Raw genomic sequence first — 18,227 nt, 5'->3', positions numbered from 1 at the left:
AGACTGTTGTGCTAAAAATCTGGATATTGAAAGTGCTCTTTCATATTTCAACTTTTTAGTTGGCTTAACAGTTCTTTGGGTTTTGAACATACGGTTTGGGTCCATAGAAATAGGGAAGGGAAGTTACTGTTGGCACCATCGGTGACCCTCTAGTGATCTGCAGAGCTTCAACATGTCTCAGAAGCATAAGGAAGAATTGGTTTTAGTAATGTCATCAAAACTGCTTGGGAAGAGAATTGGTTATCATGACTGTATTGACTCTGTACAGTATTGTGTAGCCCAATGATCCATTTCATTTCTTTGAATGCTTTCTTTACTATTGTGGGCTTAAACCTTGTGCTGCATTCTCTTTAAAAGCTCTTTCACAGTTTTGCAATTAATTGGGAACTCAGACTGTTATGTTATTCAGTTTTATGGAGGAAACGGCAGTTGAGCCTATAAATAAGATATTTTTGAACATGCTTTATAACAGCTATTTTTTTGGATCTCGGTAAGTTTTGTCTTGTTCAGAAGATATTATATTTTACATTTTCCAGGATATCTTCCAGAAATAAACTCATCTGTTAAAGAAATTACAGGAGGTTAGTTGTATAACAATGCTGTATTTCTAAATAGTGTTTAAAATTTTATTCTTCCAAAATTTACCAGTTTTATCGTGAAGGTATAAGAAACTCTAGATCTTGAATCCCAGTTATGGATCATGCCTTTACATACTGTAAGCTGGCCCCCCCACAGCTCAACCTGCACTGTTACCATTTTATTTGCTAACTCAAATGTGTTGTACTTGATACGTTTATCAGGGCAATGATATTAAAATGGCATGTTCTCCAGACAGGGGTGGTGACATGCTGAAAAGCACCCACCAGGGGCTTCTGGTGTGCAAATGGCTGTGTTAAGGGCAGAGCTGAAGACTGTGAGTTCTCCTCCATGCACAGAAATATTCCCCTTTTAGGGGAGCATAGTGGATAGGAAGGTCAAGGAAACTGCTAATTACATTTTTTTTCTGAGTCAGACTACTGTAAAATTCTCAGAATATGGATTTTGTTGACAAAGTACATGCTTTAGGTGAAGTGTGTAAGGAAGGAAAATAGAACTTGTTGAAGATAATTCCTCTAGTTCACGTTCTCGTTACTGGCTGAGTACAGAAATTGGAAGGGAAAGCGGCAAGTTAGGACTCATAAATTTGAGATGATTATACATGGGGTAGGTTGTCTTCCTTGGACATAAACAGACATACTGGAGAACTTTAATCTACAAATAAACAAGCTTTTTCCCCCCTTTCATTTTCTGTCTTTTTTTTTTTTTTAAAGAGTCTGTGGAAACAATAAATCATAGTGGAAACTCAGTCAGAAGTCTGCAGTTAGTTGGGGCTGTTTACTGTCACTCTGACAGCTACTTCTCAGTTCACTTTTGAACATTCCTCATTACTGTGCTTTTGAAGTGTAACAGGAGGAATCCAGGCTGAAAAAAGTTTTCAGTTGTGTTGTGCTTTTGTGCGTCTCTCCAGTGGTGGAGAAGCATGCTCCTATGTGGTGTAAAGGCATGCTAAATCCAGTCTGTGGGTTTGTTGGGGTGTCTTTGTGTGGGGTTTTTTTGTGGTGGTGTTTTTTGTTTGTTTTTGGTGGGAAACTGTACCTTGTTGATCTCCCACATCTCCAGAGATGTGGGAGACATAATAATAAGCACAATTACATAGTTTAATGGGCTTGGATGCATCCATGTGCCTCTTCCAGGTATCCATCTCATCCATCTTCTCTTCCAGGTATCTGCCCACATATGCCTTAGATTAAGGTCATGCAGATCACTGCCAAGGTTACTACCTGACCTTTCTTTGACAATGTGTATGTATTTTAAAATTTTTTTTTTTAAATACACAGAGGTATTCCTAGTATGCTTCCAGTTCCCAAGCTTTTACCATGATCTCTAGCAACTTGTTTATTTGCTTGCTGGAAACCATTGGTGAATTATTTTACAATTGTACATCTCTGCTCATTTAATGGAGAGGCTGATGCACACTTGTTACTCTGCTGAGCAGTTCTGGGTGGAATGTAATCTGCAAATGGGAAAGTAGACCGTGTTTTGTGTAGACACTAGAACATGGATAAAACTGTATTCCATGAACCAAACATCATTTGTTTACCATTATAAGCCACGAGTTTTAAAGATAGATAGATTTTAATGGCATAATGAGGTACCATGCACAGATGTCCTTTGATTTTACAGCTCACTCTTACTCCAGAGAAGTCCATGGTAATTGAATCCAAGGACTAAATATCAGCTCCTGTGTGGCTGTGAGCAGTGTCCTCAGTTTTGGCTTCTCTGAGGCTACTGTACTAATGCCCACAACCCCTGGTAGAAATTATGTAGTAATCTCTGTCAGTCTTCATTCAAGATAAATAAGAACCAGTGGATGTGCGATGAATGGCTGCAGCTCTTTGCATACTTCTTTGCCAAGGTACAAGGAGAGAGGTCACTGCTACTTAAAGCAGTCTTGGCATGGTAATTCCTGGCTGAGACCTCGCCAGGCAATTCATTGAAGACAAACGCTCTGGTTTGTAGTTCTTATTTACGATGCAGTCAGATCCCTGATGGTAGCAGTACATAAGACTGAGTAAAAGAGTGAGATGTTTTGATAAACTTTCACTGGATTTCCTAATATGTTGTGTCTTTCACAAAAGTGCTAAAGGATTTCCCAATTTGCATGTAAAAATGAATTCTGTTTGTCACTGGATATACTTTTTTTGGCCAAATGTGTGCTCTCTCAGGCTTGTTTTCAAAACAGAACAGCTGTTTTGTGAATGTAACTATCAGAAAGCCCTCTGGAATAATTGCACTCTAGTAACTTCAGCACCCTGATACCTGGCATGAAACTCTTCAGAGATTTTTTTTTTTCATGCCTTCCTGTTGAACTTCAGTATAGGGTTTGCATTTCCTTTTTACACAAACTGACTTTACTTGTGGAAATAAATGCCAAGCTTGGTAATCCCCTCCAGTGACTGCCAAGATGCCTCTGGCAGGCTGTGTGCTAGGGGAGCCCTGCCCTGCCAGGCAGCCCATACCCTTTGCGGCATCCCAGTACCCTGCAAGTGTGGAGGGATGTGACCTCCTGCTGTGTTCTTGGTTTCATATATGTTTGCATTTTGAGGATGATATTACAGTTTGTTGGAAAGTATTACTGAGAGTGTGTATTTGTCCCCTTGTGTGAGGGGTATAGTTAGACTTAAGAAACTGAATAGCTCAAGTCTGTATGTAAGACCATAGAGCAGAGCTCCTTAGGGTAGACACCTGGGTGGAGGGCAGGGCTTTGTGCCAAAGTGGATGGTGAAGCAGTAACAGTGTCTAGCTGCAACTAAATTCATCGTGGTTTTTTTGTGAAGACTGAGAATTTTGTGGCTCATTTGCTGGGGAGTACTGAGCCACAGTGGTAACTTGGGGTCTGAGTAATTGCAGGCCGTTTGCTTCTGCTACGCCTAGGTCTTCCTTGCACAGCTGGAGCCCTGGGGCTGGCACAGCGATGCTGGTGGGGATTCTGGGCCCGTCACTGAACCCTTCAGTGTGACACTTGCCTGTGATATGGGCTCTGATGCTGCACTGAACCTCTGCCCTGGCGGGGCTCTTCGTGGGACCAAACCTGCTCTGCACAGCAGGGACACTCTGGGTGGCTGTAGCTAAAATAGATGTAGTTGAGCACATCCTGAAATGGAAATGCCACTTGGATAAACTTACTCCCCTGGCAATATGTGTTGTACTTGCACATGGACACTCCTGTGAGTTCATGAGAGTCATTTTGGATTTGTGTTACTAGTAACACATAGTTACAAATGGGACAGGTGTTCTAAGAGGTTGTTGTACCCTAAATGTAACAAAGAAGGAATAGATTTTTTCAAAGTGAATGAAGTTAAAAGGTTAAAAATAAATTAGCAGAAGTATGTGGTGGTCAGAAGCATTCTCCTCACTTGCTTCTACCGGAAGAAACAAATACCTCCCATGCTACTCTTAGTGGAACTCTGCCAGTAAAACTGGTGCAAGTTGTCATTTGCGTCGAAATAAAGTCACAGGAGCTTACAGGAATTACATTAATATTTTTGTAATGTCTTACTAGCTAGAAGAGAGTGGTGCTGCTTTCCTCATTTAGTTAATAATACCCTCTCTAATATGCCAAGGTAACTATCATTTAATGCACTTTGCATTGTCTGTCCACACACACTATAGACAGAACAAAAGCATGTGTCTCTGCTATTTGAACAGACACAGATTGCTTTAAAAAACCCCACAAAACAAACCCAAAGAATCAAAAAACTACCACCCCCCAAAAAAACCCCAACCAACAAAGACTAAGTCTATAAAGAAACTCTAATTCTATATGACCTCTAAATGCTATAATTACACTTCTGCTGCACTTAAAAATTATTTAAGTACCACATGCACCTAAAATTCTGTCAAGCAGCAGAGACATGGAAATAAAGCCTTTTAAACCTCTTCATCTGTCATTTTAAAAAATTGACCATTGGCAAGTATGCTAAAAAGAAAACATTTCCAATGTGAGTAATACCTTTATAAAAATAGCTTCCTGTTGTTCTGTGACTGTTTGCAAACCTGACTCAGGCAGCCTACTTAAATTGCTTCACTGGCTGTGAGTGTAATACAGATTCTTTTGTAGTTTCTTGTCAATATAAACTGCATTATTTGTCTGCTCAGCTTTCTCCATTTTATATAGCCCAAGTTGAAATCCCTTATGATTTGGCACATCGTTCTCTTTCCTCCTATTCCACAAAACTCAAGTAACATACCAGGCTCCATAGAGAATCTTGAAATACATGAACAATGTGTAGGTGGAATTACTGTGTGTTCCATTAAAAAAAGAGTAACAATATCCCATACAGAACAGTAGATTATTTTTTGCTTGCCAAACTGTACTTGTATGTTGATTTAATACTTTGACTTAGTGACTATGGGAACACATTTTGTCATTTACATCATGCTGTGAAGTACAGATTTTTGAAATCCTTGCTGTTAGCATTCCTCAGGAAGGGGTAGGTGTGAAATATGTCTATCCCAAACCAAATTCCACAGTTATAGTCAGTGCTTGACTGGTCACCTAGGAAACTTTCAATAATGGATTCACTTGGCTTGGCAATGCAGTCTGGTATGATCAGATTTTTCCAGTTTCCTCTAATTTGAAAATGCAGTGCTTGAACAAAAAATTAATCTTAACTTAATCTGTTCCATAGAGAAAAATCCTATCCTCTGTCTTCAGTTCTGTTTTAGTCATAGTCTAAGATACCATGTTCTTTATTCATTCTGTGGTAACTCCTGTGGAATTACTTTAGATTGCATGACCTTTAGAATAAACGATTTTGAAGGTATTGAACCATTATTGCTGTGTTTATGTCTATCTGTGAGTCAGTGTGTCTGTGAATGCATTGCACTGGAATCCTCTGTGGATGTCCTCCTGCCCTTATGAGATGTACTCATGGGATTTTCTTCTGATTCTTGCCTACAAAAGATTGCTAGCACAAGTGGGGAAAAAGATGGAGCAATTAATCTTCTTAAGCTGTCTTCTCAAAATTTTTGGCTGTTCAAGTTCAGTTGATTGAAGTATTTAAAGTATTTCCAGTTGTTTCTTTGCTGTGTATTGTACTGCAGAAGCGTCTGGTTCAGTAGAGCCCGCAGTTAAAATCTTCATTAGAACTGTTGAGGAAGAGGACCCTCCTCCCCGTGCCCTGCCAAAAAAAAAAAAAGCTATGGCAGCATGTGAGAGAAATCTGCAAAATTGTGCATGGTGGGGAGGGCAGGTAGAGGTCTTGTCTGTAGTTGAACTTGAGCAGTGTCAGACAAAAACTGTAGCAGCCCTGCTCAAGGCACAGAATGTTTTTTCGTGAAGTAGGTACTGGATAAGTGGTGCTGTCACTGCTTAAAGGTTGCATCAGTTCAAGGAGTGACTCAGTAAAAACAAGGCCATGAAATGGACCGAGTGTTTCAGAACATATGGAAACTACATCTAGGTCAGGAAAACCCATAAACTGATACTGGTAGAAAAAGCAGAGAAAGTATCATATATGCCTGTCTTATCCTTGCGGTTCCTTGTGTATGCTGTTACAGCTACTGTTGAGGATGGACTAGCCAGACCACTGTCTGACCTGGTAGGAGTGTTTTTTGGAAGTGATCTGTTGAGAAGAGCTGAATCTAAGCCTTATTTCGGCTGAAAAAATGTCAGCGGCTCCTGAGACTAGTCTCCATAATTTGCCTGCTGTGGCTATTTTAGACAGACTTGAATTTTATTAGAACAAGTGTCTTTTGTGTACAGGCATTTTTGTTTGATTGAGCAGAGGTGTGCTTGAAATAATAGCCTGGTACTTGGCTGCAGAGCATTGCACGAATAACTTGCAAGATGCACTTCTGCAAAGTGGGAAGCAGATCGTCATCTTGTTTGTTAATTTTGCTGGTGTCAGATAAAACAAAATGGCAAGCAGTGATTGATTTGAATAGACTCAGGATGACATCTTGGGTGTCTGAGGGCTGCTAAGTCTGCGGTGGTGGACAAGGCTGAAGGGTTAATAGGAATGTTTTTCCCAGCAGCCACTTCTAGCACATGTTACTGTGCTGGTGAAGATAAACCCAGAGGATGCTTTTGGGAAAGTGAAACAACAACAGGCGCTGTGTCTGGAATGCTCATTAGAGGCAATTAAATTTACTTTCTTGTAAGGATTGATCTCATGGGCTCTGTTTAGAGTGCAGCTGTTGCTTGAACTCAGACCAAATTGGGGAACTGCAATGTGCCCTGTGATCCAGGCTGGGCTGATTAGATACTTGGTGTTGGATAGGGGTACTGTCTTTCTCATAGCTTTGAATTACATACCTCGATTATGCAGCATATTGCATAGGGTACTGAATGTTGTTCAGTAGTTTAATCGGGAAGCTGCTTAGTAGGAATTCATGGCCTCATTTGAACTATGGGTTCTGAAAGCCCTGGGATATGAAAAGGAAATTGGTTGCATGGTCATTTGCCTGCATACAGTAAGAGGGCAAAATTAGCACTGCTGTAATTTACAGAGGATCTGAATAAAAAAAACCCTTGCTCTTTTGTCTCTGCCCAACAACTTAAAAGCACTAAATGCTGCCTGTTGGGGGACTGGTTTCCATGTGTGTTTTTTTTTTTTTTTTTTTCCCCTGTTTTCATGAAGAATATGAACCACTTCCTTTCAAAGGAGTTACTGAGGTTGGGTGACGTTCTCTGGTACCATTCAGCCCTGTGATAAGGAGTCACAGGCTTAGCTCAGACTGAAAAGTAATGTTATTTTTATTTTGAAGATTCCTTCCTGTCCAGTAGTCATACTAGTTTTGTTTTCATGTCTTGAGCTAGTTGTTTACATAGTAGATAGACTTCTTTGCTTTCACTTCCTGAGGATAATTTTAAATACAGCACCCTTGTCCATAGTGGTTCTTGTCTGATAATGTCTCATGCATATAATGTGACAGTGTACTTGCCGCCTCCTTGTTGAATGAAATGCAGGCAAGTCATAGAGCCCCCTGATCCAGTGCTGTTCAGTGCATTTTGTTTGTTATAAGCTGTGGCCTTGAAACATATTATACATGGTTCTTCTTTCTCTCCCTCAGATAAACTACTGGTTTTCACTGTAGCAACTAAAGAAACTGATGGCTTTCACCGTTTCATGCAAACTGCAAAGCACTTCAACTACACAGTGAAGGTATTGTATATTTTTCATACCAAATATTCATCCTATACAGCCTTTAGGAGAGCAACAGTGTAAGAGTAGCTGAAGTTACATTAGTTTCCTTCCATGCTGGGACAAAGTAAAACAGTTACAGAGCTTGGGGGCAGGTAGGGCGCTTGCACATGGCCCTGCAGCTGTCCCTGTTGCTTACCTGCTGGTCCCCTTTGACTGACCATGGGAGGGTGCTTCTTCCACTGCCTTAGGAACTGTTTTATAGATTAGTAGCTATTGTGATCAGTGTCCTCAATCACTTATGGTTTATGTCATGATTTATCATATAGCCTTGCTTTTCAGTGCAGCTGATTTTGTTTGCATGAATACTTCTGGAAGCTACACTGCACTCAGAGGGCTTTGGATGTCTCCTTCCTCCTAAAACAAGGCTGGATGCCTGCTGTGGGGGAGGAGGGAGAGTCACAACTGAAAGTTTCACTGTGTTTCCCAGGAACCTGTAATTCTCTGAGAATTCTGTCATTCTTGCCAGCCTTTTCTGCCTTGCTCCACATCTCCGTATGTCACGTACTGAGGTTGGCCTCTGTGTGACCTTGGGAAAAAGGGAGGGCACTAACCTTCTAAACTCCCCCCACAAATTGGTTCGTGTTTTTTTTTTTTTTTTTTCTGAAGGAGACACATTTGAATAAATGGTGGTAGCAGGCAATTGCTCAATTCTTATTTGGTTAAGAAATGTGTCTCATGTTTTTGTAGTGATGTCATTGTGCTGAATCCTGCTTCAGACATGGAAAACTTATGATGCTGGAAATGCTGCCTTGCTATGCTTTAATGTGTTGCTTCTGCTTTAACATCTGTTTTCAATAAGGGTCTGCTTTAAGAAGCCTCTGGTTTTTGGGTACTAGCAAGAAGTGCTTTTTTTCTTATTCCAGGTACTTGGAAAAGGTGAAGAGTGGAAAGGTGGTGAGCTGCCTAACTCTATTGGTGGAGGGCAGAAAGTTCGGCTGCTGAAAGAAGGCATAGAAAACTATGCTGATCAAGAGGACTTGGTGGTAATGTTTGTTGAATGGTGAGCAAACCTGGCTTGTTGCCTTTACATTTTAGTCTGAGTAGGCATACAAAAGTAGCTGCTGTGACATGCTGAAAGTTGCATGCTGCTTTTCCCCCCCTCACTGTTTATTTAAGAGAGTTTGCTTCCATTTTTCTCCATTCATAAAAATAGTAGATTGCTCTTTGAGCGATCATTACTTTTTTAACGGATTTACAGATGTAAGAATTGTTCATAGTTCTGTTGCCTCAAGGGGGTAAAAAAACATTATTGGGAGCTGACAGGCTTTTAGACAAGCATTCGTCGTCTCCCTGTTCAGCTGCAGAGCAAGCAGGACGTGGCTGTGGGCTGGGAGTGTGGAATGGGGGGAGCAAAAGCAGCTCCAGAAATAAAGTGGCCAGTAAGGACAAGAGCGCGGATCACAGCTAGTGTTAACCAGAGCAGGGTCACAGCTCTAAAAGAGTTGCTGCAAGGAAGGTACAGGATCAGGTCTTGAATCAGGGACATGAAACCCTGACTGCAGACAGGCATTGGGGAGGTGGCTGAGTGTGAGCTTGGAGAGGTTCATGCATGGGTTCACGCTGCTGTTACTGAGTCATGCTGGAATGTCTGCTCCAGAATTTTCATTCAGCATTTAACCTGCTTTTTTTATATATTTGCTTTTTAAAATTTGACATCTGAACAATTTTAGGGACCCTTTTGCAGGGTAGAGCTTTGTCAGAATTTGTGCAGCAGACACCATCACAAGAGAGAAAGTGGTCTGACAGTGGTATTTACTGGAAAGTTCCCTTGTTGTTTGCATAAGTTAATGGTTTAGGAAAGTTGGAGTAGCATATTAAACTGGTAGCAAATTTAAAGATGTTACTCAGTTTTCTGTTTTAGTTTTACCTCTTGTGAAACGTAGAAGATAAAGCTAGAAAGCCAATGTCTAAATCATCTTAATCAATTTATGATCAAGCTTGATAAGGGAAACATTATGCCAAATATTTTCTTTGTATGCTTAGTTGACAGTAAAAGTAACATAGTGTTAGGAGGTACACATTCAGTTTCTGAATTTTTTTCTTATTGACTTGATTAGTTTTGCGTTTGGTAAGTGGAAAAAGTATTTTTCTAAAAATATTATGTTTGTTCCTAGTGTTGTCCTACTGATCATGCAATAACTGAAACTTTTTAAGATTAATTTGGGAGATTATTTTGTTCTTGATGAAAAGATCAGATGAATCAAAGGTTTCCCAAATGTTTGCTACTTACATTGAATTTCTTTGTTTTCAAATTTATTATCCTGATTCATTGTTATTTTCTCCCTGTATGCCAAAACATGCAAATTTGTTATCAGATTTGAATATAGTTTAAATTCTCCTCCAACATAATTTATTCTCTCGAGGGGCAGGCTGTCTACTGTCATGGATGAGAGAGTACAGACGACCATGTGTGTGGAAGGGCAGATGCCATAATCTCTCTTGCCATGGAAAAATCACAGGATTTAAGGCCTCCCAAGTTCTTGAGGTCCATAATCCCAAGTACATATTGATTTAAAGCTGGTGGAACTGATTCCAAATAGGAGAAAAAATAGTTTGCTGATTCTAGCATTATATTTTAATTCTAATGAGCTTTTTAATTTCCAGGAATTCTGATTTGCAATTTAAACATTGATCAATGTAGCAGTAAGTTTGGAAAAGACAAATATAGTGAACTTTCTTTCTTTTTTCAAGTGTTTTTCATTATATTCATTGTGAAGCATTTGGAATATTAATCTTGGGGGTGGGGAAAGGAAGTGTCTGATTTACTTACTGTAACTAGGCAAATATTTCTAGTGAACTGTTTACTTAACAAACGTAGCTTCTTGTCTTTTTGAGCAGTTTTTTTATATGGGTCACAATTCTGGAAATAGTTTGAACTTCTGTGGACATCTTGTGTCTAGGTGCAGGTAGCAAAACGCTTTGTCTGCAGATGGAACTCTATGTAAATTACGCTTGTTTTTGCAAGAGCTAACTATTGGTTTACTTTGGACCATTTCAGATTGAACTGGCTAATGGCCAGTGTAGACTGGATAAAATGGTTGATGCTGTGACTGTTCATCCAGAACTCCCACAGCTGTCTATTTGTCATTTTTTTAAACATTTGTCGAAGTAAGGGATGATTACATTTTCTACATATTTCAAAATGTCAAAGGTGTGGTGTAATCCTGTTGGGGATACAGTGTAAATGACAAAATGGCTGTGTGGCTGAACAGTCCAGTTAAATAAGATGAGATATGGGATCTGAATTGCTAGTTACTAGTAAGCCCACTCGTTTTTATTTTGAGCTCCTAACCTGCAGCTCCAATAGGAACAAGTCCTTGTTGTTATAAAAGTTGTGTATGCAAAAATTGCATATTCAGTTCCAGAGGACCCAAGGCACGGCTGCCGTTCCCCTGTGTTGCTGGGAGCACTGGGTGCGTAGCTGGGATGCTTTGCTCCTGCAAAAGAGGAGGGATGGGTGGATTCCAGCCCCAAGCATCTGCCATCTGGGAGCTTCAGGAAATAGGATTGGAGTTGTGGAAACTTTCTGGTTTATTTACTTATTTTTATTCTTTCTTTCTACTTAATTGAAAGGATTTATGAAGTATAAATAAAAGACTATATGAGCTCTTCCAGCTTGCTAAGGCAGCCTGCTTTTTCCTGGATATATCCACACTTTTTCTTCCCTGTCAAATTTTGAAGCCCTGTTTAGAGTAACTCATGTGCATCACCCATAATAAGAGTATAAACTGTCAAGGATAGACCAGAGGCCCACTTTGTGATGGTCTTAGTGGTGTAGACCTGAGGTGAATCCTCCCTTACAGTAGGAGTTGAGTGCTGGATAGGCTGAACGTAGTCTGACAGGGCAGGTAAGCAAGGCCAATAATGGATTTAAAGGTTTTAGTTTGACTCTAGAAGTTTTCCTGTTGCCTGGAGAGAAAAGCAGGAGCCTCATAAAGCATCTGATGGGGAGACTGACAGCAAGGGGTGTGAGGCTGGTGGAGGTCCTGCCCAGGAGGAGGTGTGGTGACAATAAGTCACCTCTTAACAAAACAGAGGACCATGAAAATCAGTGGAAAATGTAGGTCCATGCTGGAGTCATACTCCTGCATAATATCTGTTAGTGTATAAAGTTTACAATAATTGGTAATGCAGTTTAGCAGCCCTGTACTGTGCTATTGTGAAATGTGCTATATTAAGTAGCCTATCCCTTTCAGAAGCAGAGCCTGTGGCTAGCCCAGCACGTTGCTCAACTTTGGCTTTCTTTTACAGAATGACGGTCCTTGGAAGCAATTTTCCAGGGGTGTTTGGTTCCTTCCTGCAGCTGTAAGTCATTGCAGCAGCAGCACTAACCTGATCAAAGAGGAGAAGCACAGCCTGCCATAAGCTATTAAGCTATCAAACAAATCTCTGTTTTTGTCTGTCTTCTGCTCGTCTCCTGCTTCTTGCTTGTTCTTTAGGCTCATTCTGCCAGTTGAATGGAAAAGGGAGAGAGGTGTATCCCTGTATATTTGGGCAGAAACAGGCAGTTTTTGCAAAACTAGGGAAGCTCCAAAATGTACAGTTTTTTTCATACATTCTTCTGCCAAAGTTACAGAAAAACAAAACAGAGTTTTCAGAAACCCACTTACTTTATATAGACTACATAATACACTTCCTCTCCAGGGTTCATGCTTTGTTCTGCGGTGGAAGCCTTCTCTTTTACATTTGTAAGCCAGCTGTTGTTCAGTTCTCTTAGGCCAATTGCATGAAATCCCCTTTGAAGAAAAGAAGTTTTAAATAATTTCAGAACTGTAATAAAGAAGTACCAGAAGTCAGTAATGGTTGATCTGTTGGCACTATTGCTGGGTAATACATTGCAATGCAAAAAGTTCTGTGTACTGCAGGTGGGGGCACTGCTGTCCTTAGCCCAGCTGAAAGACTTTACAAGAACAAAATCTTGGTCAGGGTTAGACCTTTTGATTTTTTTGTTAGCTGTACCATTCCTTTGCCCTATATCAGGGCTGATGATTTTCAGTTACTAAGGTAGATGTATGGAATAAGAATATATCTGCATTCAGGTAAGGAAACTGTGAGACTGGGATGCTGCCATTAAATCCAAATATTCTGCTGCTTCAGCCAGAGACTAATCTATGACATGATTCTGATATTACTGTGTCAAGGTTTCATGCTGTGTAAAATGAACCTTGAAGTGGTTTGCACATTTATATGCAGATCTCAAGTACAAACAAAGGACCTTTATACTCTGAATAATTTAGTCAGTTATACATATTTTGAGGTTTTGGGTTGTTTTTTGGTTTTGGGTTTGTTTTTTTTTTTTTTTGAGGCATCGATTTAGATATTGTTCAGCAACAGGAAACCACTAGGCTTGTGATAGTACATTCTTAGATGACCTTCCTTTGCCAAACCTGTGCATGTATGTTTCTGTTTAGGGGTAGTGTTGACCTTTGGCTATGGGTAACTACTGTTCTTAGGGATGAGCCCTCCACCTTTAGGTCTTTGTCCTCAATAGGAGTTGGGAGTCAAATCTGATGAACGTATAAAGGCAGGTGAAGTTTTTCATAGATATTGTGAAGTTTAGAGCCTTCTGAAGTCTTCAGTACATCAAAGAGGTTGAAGGAGAAATCTATATGCTGTCAGGATGCAACACAGTTTAAGTTCATGGTCAACTAGACTTTATTGAGAAATATCTCACATTCTTGATAAGACTTTTCAGAAGAAAGTCAGTGCTGTTGTGTTTTGGAACAAGATCATCTAGAGTTTCCCAGTGAGAATCACCTAAATCATCATTCAGTCCTACTCTATTTCATAAACAGTTTTCTAAAGGGGAAAATATATTTTTTAACTCAAAATACATGAAATATGAAAATCAATTTCAGGTAGACAAAATCTGAAGGGAGAAGAATGTCCAAAATGTGGAAGGTTGTTTGTTTTTTTTTTTTTTTAAAAAAAAGAATGTAAATAGAAGGGGAAACTGTATTGAATAAATAGCATTGATTGAAGTTTTTCTCCTAGAAAGGAATAGGATTTTTACATGGTAGTAAAGCATGATTTAATGAGTAATTTTTCAGAATAAAAGGGCTGTCTGTATGACTTTTAAAATTTGAATAATCCAATCATTTGCTGTTTTAAACACAGAAGCATTAAAAATAAACTAATCTAATGGATATATTTTGTTTATTTTCAGCTATGATGTCATCTTTGCAGGGGGCCCTGAAGAACTGCTGAAGAAATTTCAGGAAACTAATCATAAAGTGGTGTTTGCAGCAGATGGACTAATTTGGCCAGACAAAAGGCTAGCTGATAAGTATCCTGTTGTCCGGAGTGGAAAACGATTCCTGAACTCAGGAGGCAAGTGTGATTCTTGAACGCGTTAAAGTCCTGAACTTGAACATGACTCGCTTCTGTTATCTGTTATATGTATTTGTATGTGGAACTGTTCCTGAATTCCCCGAGTATAAAATCAAGGACTGGATTTGTTGTCCTCTTCTTCCCTTCTCCCTCCCCACTTGAATAGCTTCTCTTCTGTGCTCAAGAATAGTTTTCATTCAAACTTACATAGTATTTGTTGGCAATAACTTGTAAAAAGCAGGTAAATAAAGTAACGGCCTAGCAGGCAACTGTGCCTTGCAATGAAATGCTGTGTAGGGGTTGCCCAATTGCCACCAATTGTTTCTGAAGTAATTCAATCTAGTGCACAAGCCCAGTCAAAGCTGTACATGCTATTTATAGGCACAGTTTAGCTGGGTTGCAGAATTTCCTGACTTGGCTACTTTGTTCTTGGGGATCTCTGCATACAGTGTAGATGTGCTGGTAGCTCTACCTGGCCCATCAGCATGGCTTAGGTAGCTCATTCCAAGAGAAGTGCGAGTCGCTCCTGTTAATCTCAATGACATGTTAATTCTGGAGTCCTCCTTTAAATGCCAGTTTTGGTAATTTGCAGTTGATTAATACAAGCACTGACACTGATAAAGTTTAACTGCTACAGAGCACTGTATGTCACTTTTTCTAGGTACATGGTGATGGGCAGCATGCAGATCTGGGAGTGTCCCCGTTCCTTTCCCTCCCTTCTTTACCTTGCCTATCTGCCCTATCTTTTTTTGTTCTGGCTTAAACATAATATATGTTGGTTTTGAGTTGAATTCTCTTTACAGTTCTAGCAGTATTAGATTCAGGCTTCTCTGCCAGCAAGAAGCGTTTGATGAAAAGGAAACTTTTTCCACAGATGGGCTTCTTAGGAACAGTAGTAGTCTAATCTTATGCTTTCTAGTTCTCAGGACCATCCTAAACAGATCTGTTTCCTATGTTTTCCCTTAAAATAGCATTAGTATAAAAATAACCCTTCATTATGAACTCTTTAAAACAGAACTGGTACATATCACAGGAAGAAAACTGAATTTTTGAGCCAAGTTGTATGAATTTCATACTTTTCCTTTGCTGGCACCAAACAGTCAGAATGAAGTCTCTGACTGATGGACGGTGTTGGCAGAGTAGTGCTTTTTATGGAAATAACTTACATGTGTGTGATATTGCAGGATTTATTGGTTATGCTCCATATATAAATCGTATTGTACAGCAATGGAATCTGCAGGATAATGATGATGACCAGCTGTTTTACACCAAAATCTATGTTGACCCGTTGGCAAGGGTAGGTAATGACTGGCTTCCTCATTTCTTTCTGCTTGAAATAACATGCTGCTCCTCATAAAACATCAGGAGGTAAAAATAAAAGGAATGCTGTCTCTTTATTCCTGAATGCCATGTTGACAGTTGTGTCTGTTGTGTGGAGGTTTCTACTGTCGGAGTGATGAACAGGTTTCCCAAGGGTCATGACTTGATATATTATTTCAGGCTGTCTGCAGATCCAAGCAGGTTGTGCTTCGTTGTTAGAAATAATAGCTTTGAGGGATGCGATCAGACACATTCATCTCAATGAGGGTCCCATGTACTTGGCAGTTTGACAGCCATAGAATGTGGCATTTTTCCAGGGTGTCACTGAACTACTTGCTGATCCAGTGTTTTATATTTTTGGCTTGCTGCCATTTCAGATCCTGTCTGTGGCTGCCTCTGACTCTTCAGCTTTTTGTGCAGATACGTTCAATAAAGCTGCGTTGTAAATTTTTGGTGAAGACCTCTCCGTGATGTAGCTTAACAAAGTTCTCTGAGTAGCAACATTAAAGCATGATAGATGTCAGAGGCATGGCCCTGATGCTGGAAAAAGAGGGCTAAGGAGAGTTAACAACGTATTGATGCAAAAAGACTTTTAGAAGCTGATATTGCAGAATTCTGAGGTTGATTTTGAGCATTTGTATGCTTAAGGCAGATGTGAATTTTCTGAAATACATATGTTTTTCCATTAAGTTATGCCTGAAACATCAGGCATGTTTAGATACAGGTACAGAAATAGAATAAATAGAATATTTCAGTTGGAAGAGACCTACAACGATCACCTAGTCCCACTGCCTGATCAATACGGGGCTGATCAAAAGCTAAAGCATGTTATTAAAGGCATTGTCCAAGTGCCTCTTAAACACTTTACAGGCTTGGGGCATTGACTACCTCTCTTGGAAGTCTGTTCCAGTGTTTGACCACCCTCTCAGTAAAAAAAAATACTTCCTAATGTCTGGTCTGAACCTCCCCTGGCGCAGCTTTGAACCATTCCAACATGTCCTATCACTGGGTACCAGGGAGAAGAGCTCAGCATGTCCCTGTTCTCTTCCCCTCCTCAGAAGGCTGTAGAGAGTGATGAGGTGACCCCTCAGCCTCCTTTTCTCCAAACTAGACAAACCCAAAGTACTTAACAACTCCATATAGGACATTCTGTCCAGCCCTTAATGTTTGAGTTGATTTTTATACAAGTTAAGTCAGATGCTAGATATGCAATTGAAAGGACAGGATGTAGAGACATTAAAGCTGACTTGGTACAGAGTCAGAGTAGGATAATTAGCTGTCTAAACAGATTGTCTTCTAGACAAAAAATATGTACCTCTGCACAGTGCACTGCTGCGCTGTGATTCAAAATGCCTTCATGGTGTTTAGCCTGGGATACTGCACTATACATTAGCACTAATTCTCTGTATGGTATTGTCCAGTGCTGTAGACTGTAACAAAATCTTGGAAGACCAAAACAGAGTATACTATTACATACACAGGTTTTAAGTATGTTTTCAAAGTTGTATACTTTGATCAACATGTTAAAACTTAAAAACATGGTACTTTAAATAAAAATCTAGGTAGGATTAATAATATAATATTAGGAACACGTTTTAAAACCACTGGTGTTTTCTATTCTGACATGATACTTAAACTTGGCTTTTGTATTTTTGAGACTGTGAAACACAGTATGTTTTGTTGCTTGGCCAAAACTCGTTAAATTTATTTTCAAGATAAGACACAAATTTTCTCTGGCTTATGCTGCCAAATTGTAGTTTCTTTGGAGAGTTATGATCTTTATCCTTCAAGTTTATCTAAAGGTTTTGCATATATAAAACTGGTTGCTCTACACTTGCACAACTCAGGAATATAGAAAAACTTAATATAAAATTAAGAATTGCATCTAAGAGTTAAATATGTAGAGTAGTTTTGCCTGATTGCTTGCTGCCACTGCAGTGTAACTGCAACATTACCATAAAAATATTGGTTTTTAGAATGCCTCAACATCTTTGGTACTTTTATTTCAGGAACACATTAACATTACTTTGGACCACAAATGTACAATTTTCCAGACCCTAAATGGAGCTGTTGGTAAGTGTATGATTTGCATGTCGTGTGTTTTATTAACTGTTATTAACGCTTCTGTTGCTTAACCATGAATATCATTCCCTAAGTGTATGCTTGTTTTAAAGAAATATTTGGATGGGTAAACCTGATTACCAGATTAGATACAGTTCTTTTGGGTTTATTATTAATTATTTTCTCCCATTGATAAAATGTTTGATTTAAAATAGAAAAAATTAGTTTTCAGTAAATGAAGTTAGCAATAAGCACAAAGAACCATTTTTTCCATCTGCCTTTCACAAACTTAATTACAAGATTAAGATTGGTAATTAAAATTGCATTTTAGATGTTCTTAAGCAAATAGCAATATATAATGAAATGTAATGTAGACTTTCCTTTATTAAACTGTCATGAATTTAAATTGAAAAATGGCATCTGTGCAAACTTCCTTTCTTACCTTTAACCTCTACTTATGACACAGCTTTTTATAGTCAGATTGTATCTGAAATAACTGTGGTTTCTCTATGAATAACATTTGAACAAAATTAGTTTTATTTTTAAAGCAGATTTTATTCAAATACTGAAGGCTGCTGATGGCAAACTGAAGTCTGATGTAACCTTATTTAGCATAAAGAGCTTAGAATTCAAGATCTAGTTAAAAAAAATTAACAAAAGCTTCCAAATAAGTAACATTAACAATGGTAGTAACAGCAATGTATATTGTATCAGCAAGAACTTAAAGAACTGTGAAATTTTAGCTCTTATTTATAAACTGTTATT

At 39.1% G+C, this 18,227-nt stretch overlaps 1 protein-coding gene across 4 annotated transcripts in view; it reads left to right on the top strand.

Moving 5' to 3' along the window:
• PLOD2 (procollagen-lysine,2-oxoglutarate 5-dioxygenase 2) overlaps positions 1–18,227 on the top strand; it is a 58,410-nt gene that overhangs the window by 9,473 nt on the left and 30,710 nt on the right. For all 4 annotated transcript variants that reach the window (XM_074833845.1, XM_074833844.1, XM_074833846.1 and 1 more), the window contains exons 2-6: positions 7,618–7,709; positions 8,615–8,751; positions 13,918–14,081; positions 15,266–15,378; positions 17,411–17,474. In XM_074833845.1, coding sequence (XP_074689946.1) covers positions 7,618–7,709; positions 8,615–8,751; positions 13,918–14,081; positions 15,266–15,378; positions 17,411–17,474 — 570 coding nt within the window. The remainder of the gene's footprint in view (positions 1–7,617; positions 7,710–8,614; positions 8,752–13,917; positions 14,082–15,265; positions 15,379–17,410; positions 17,475–18,227) is intronic.

This window comes from Strix aluco, chromosome 9 (genome assembly GCF_031877795.1).
Source record: "Strix aluco isolate bStrAlu1 chromosome 9, bStrAlu1.hap1, whole genome shotgun sequence".
NCBI classification, from domain to species: domain Eukaryota; kingdom Metazoa; phylum Chordata; class Aves; order Strigiformes; family Strigidae; genus Strix; species Strix aluco.
The sequence above is the reverse complement of the archived record's forward strand: the minus strand, read 5'-3'. Positions and strand labels throughout refer to the sequence as shown.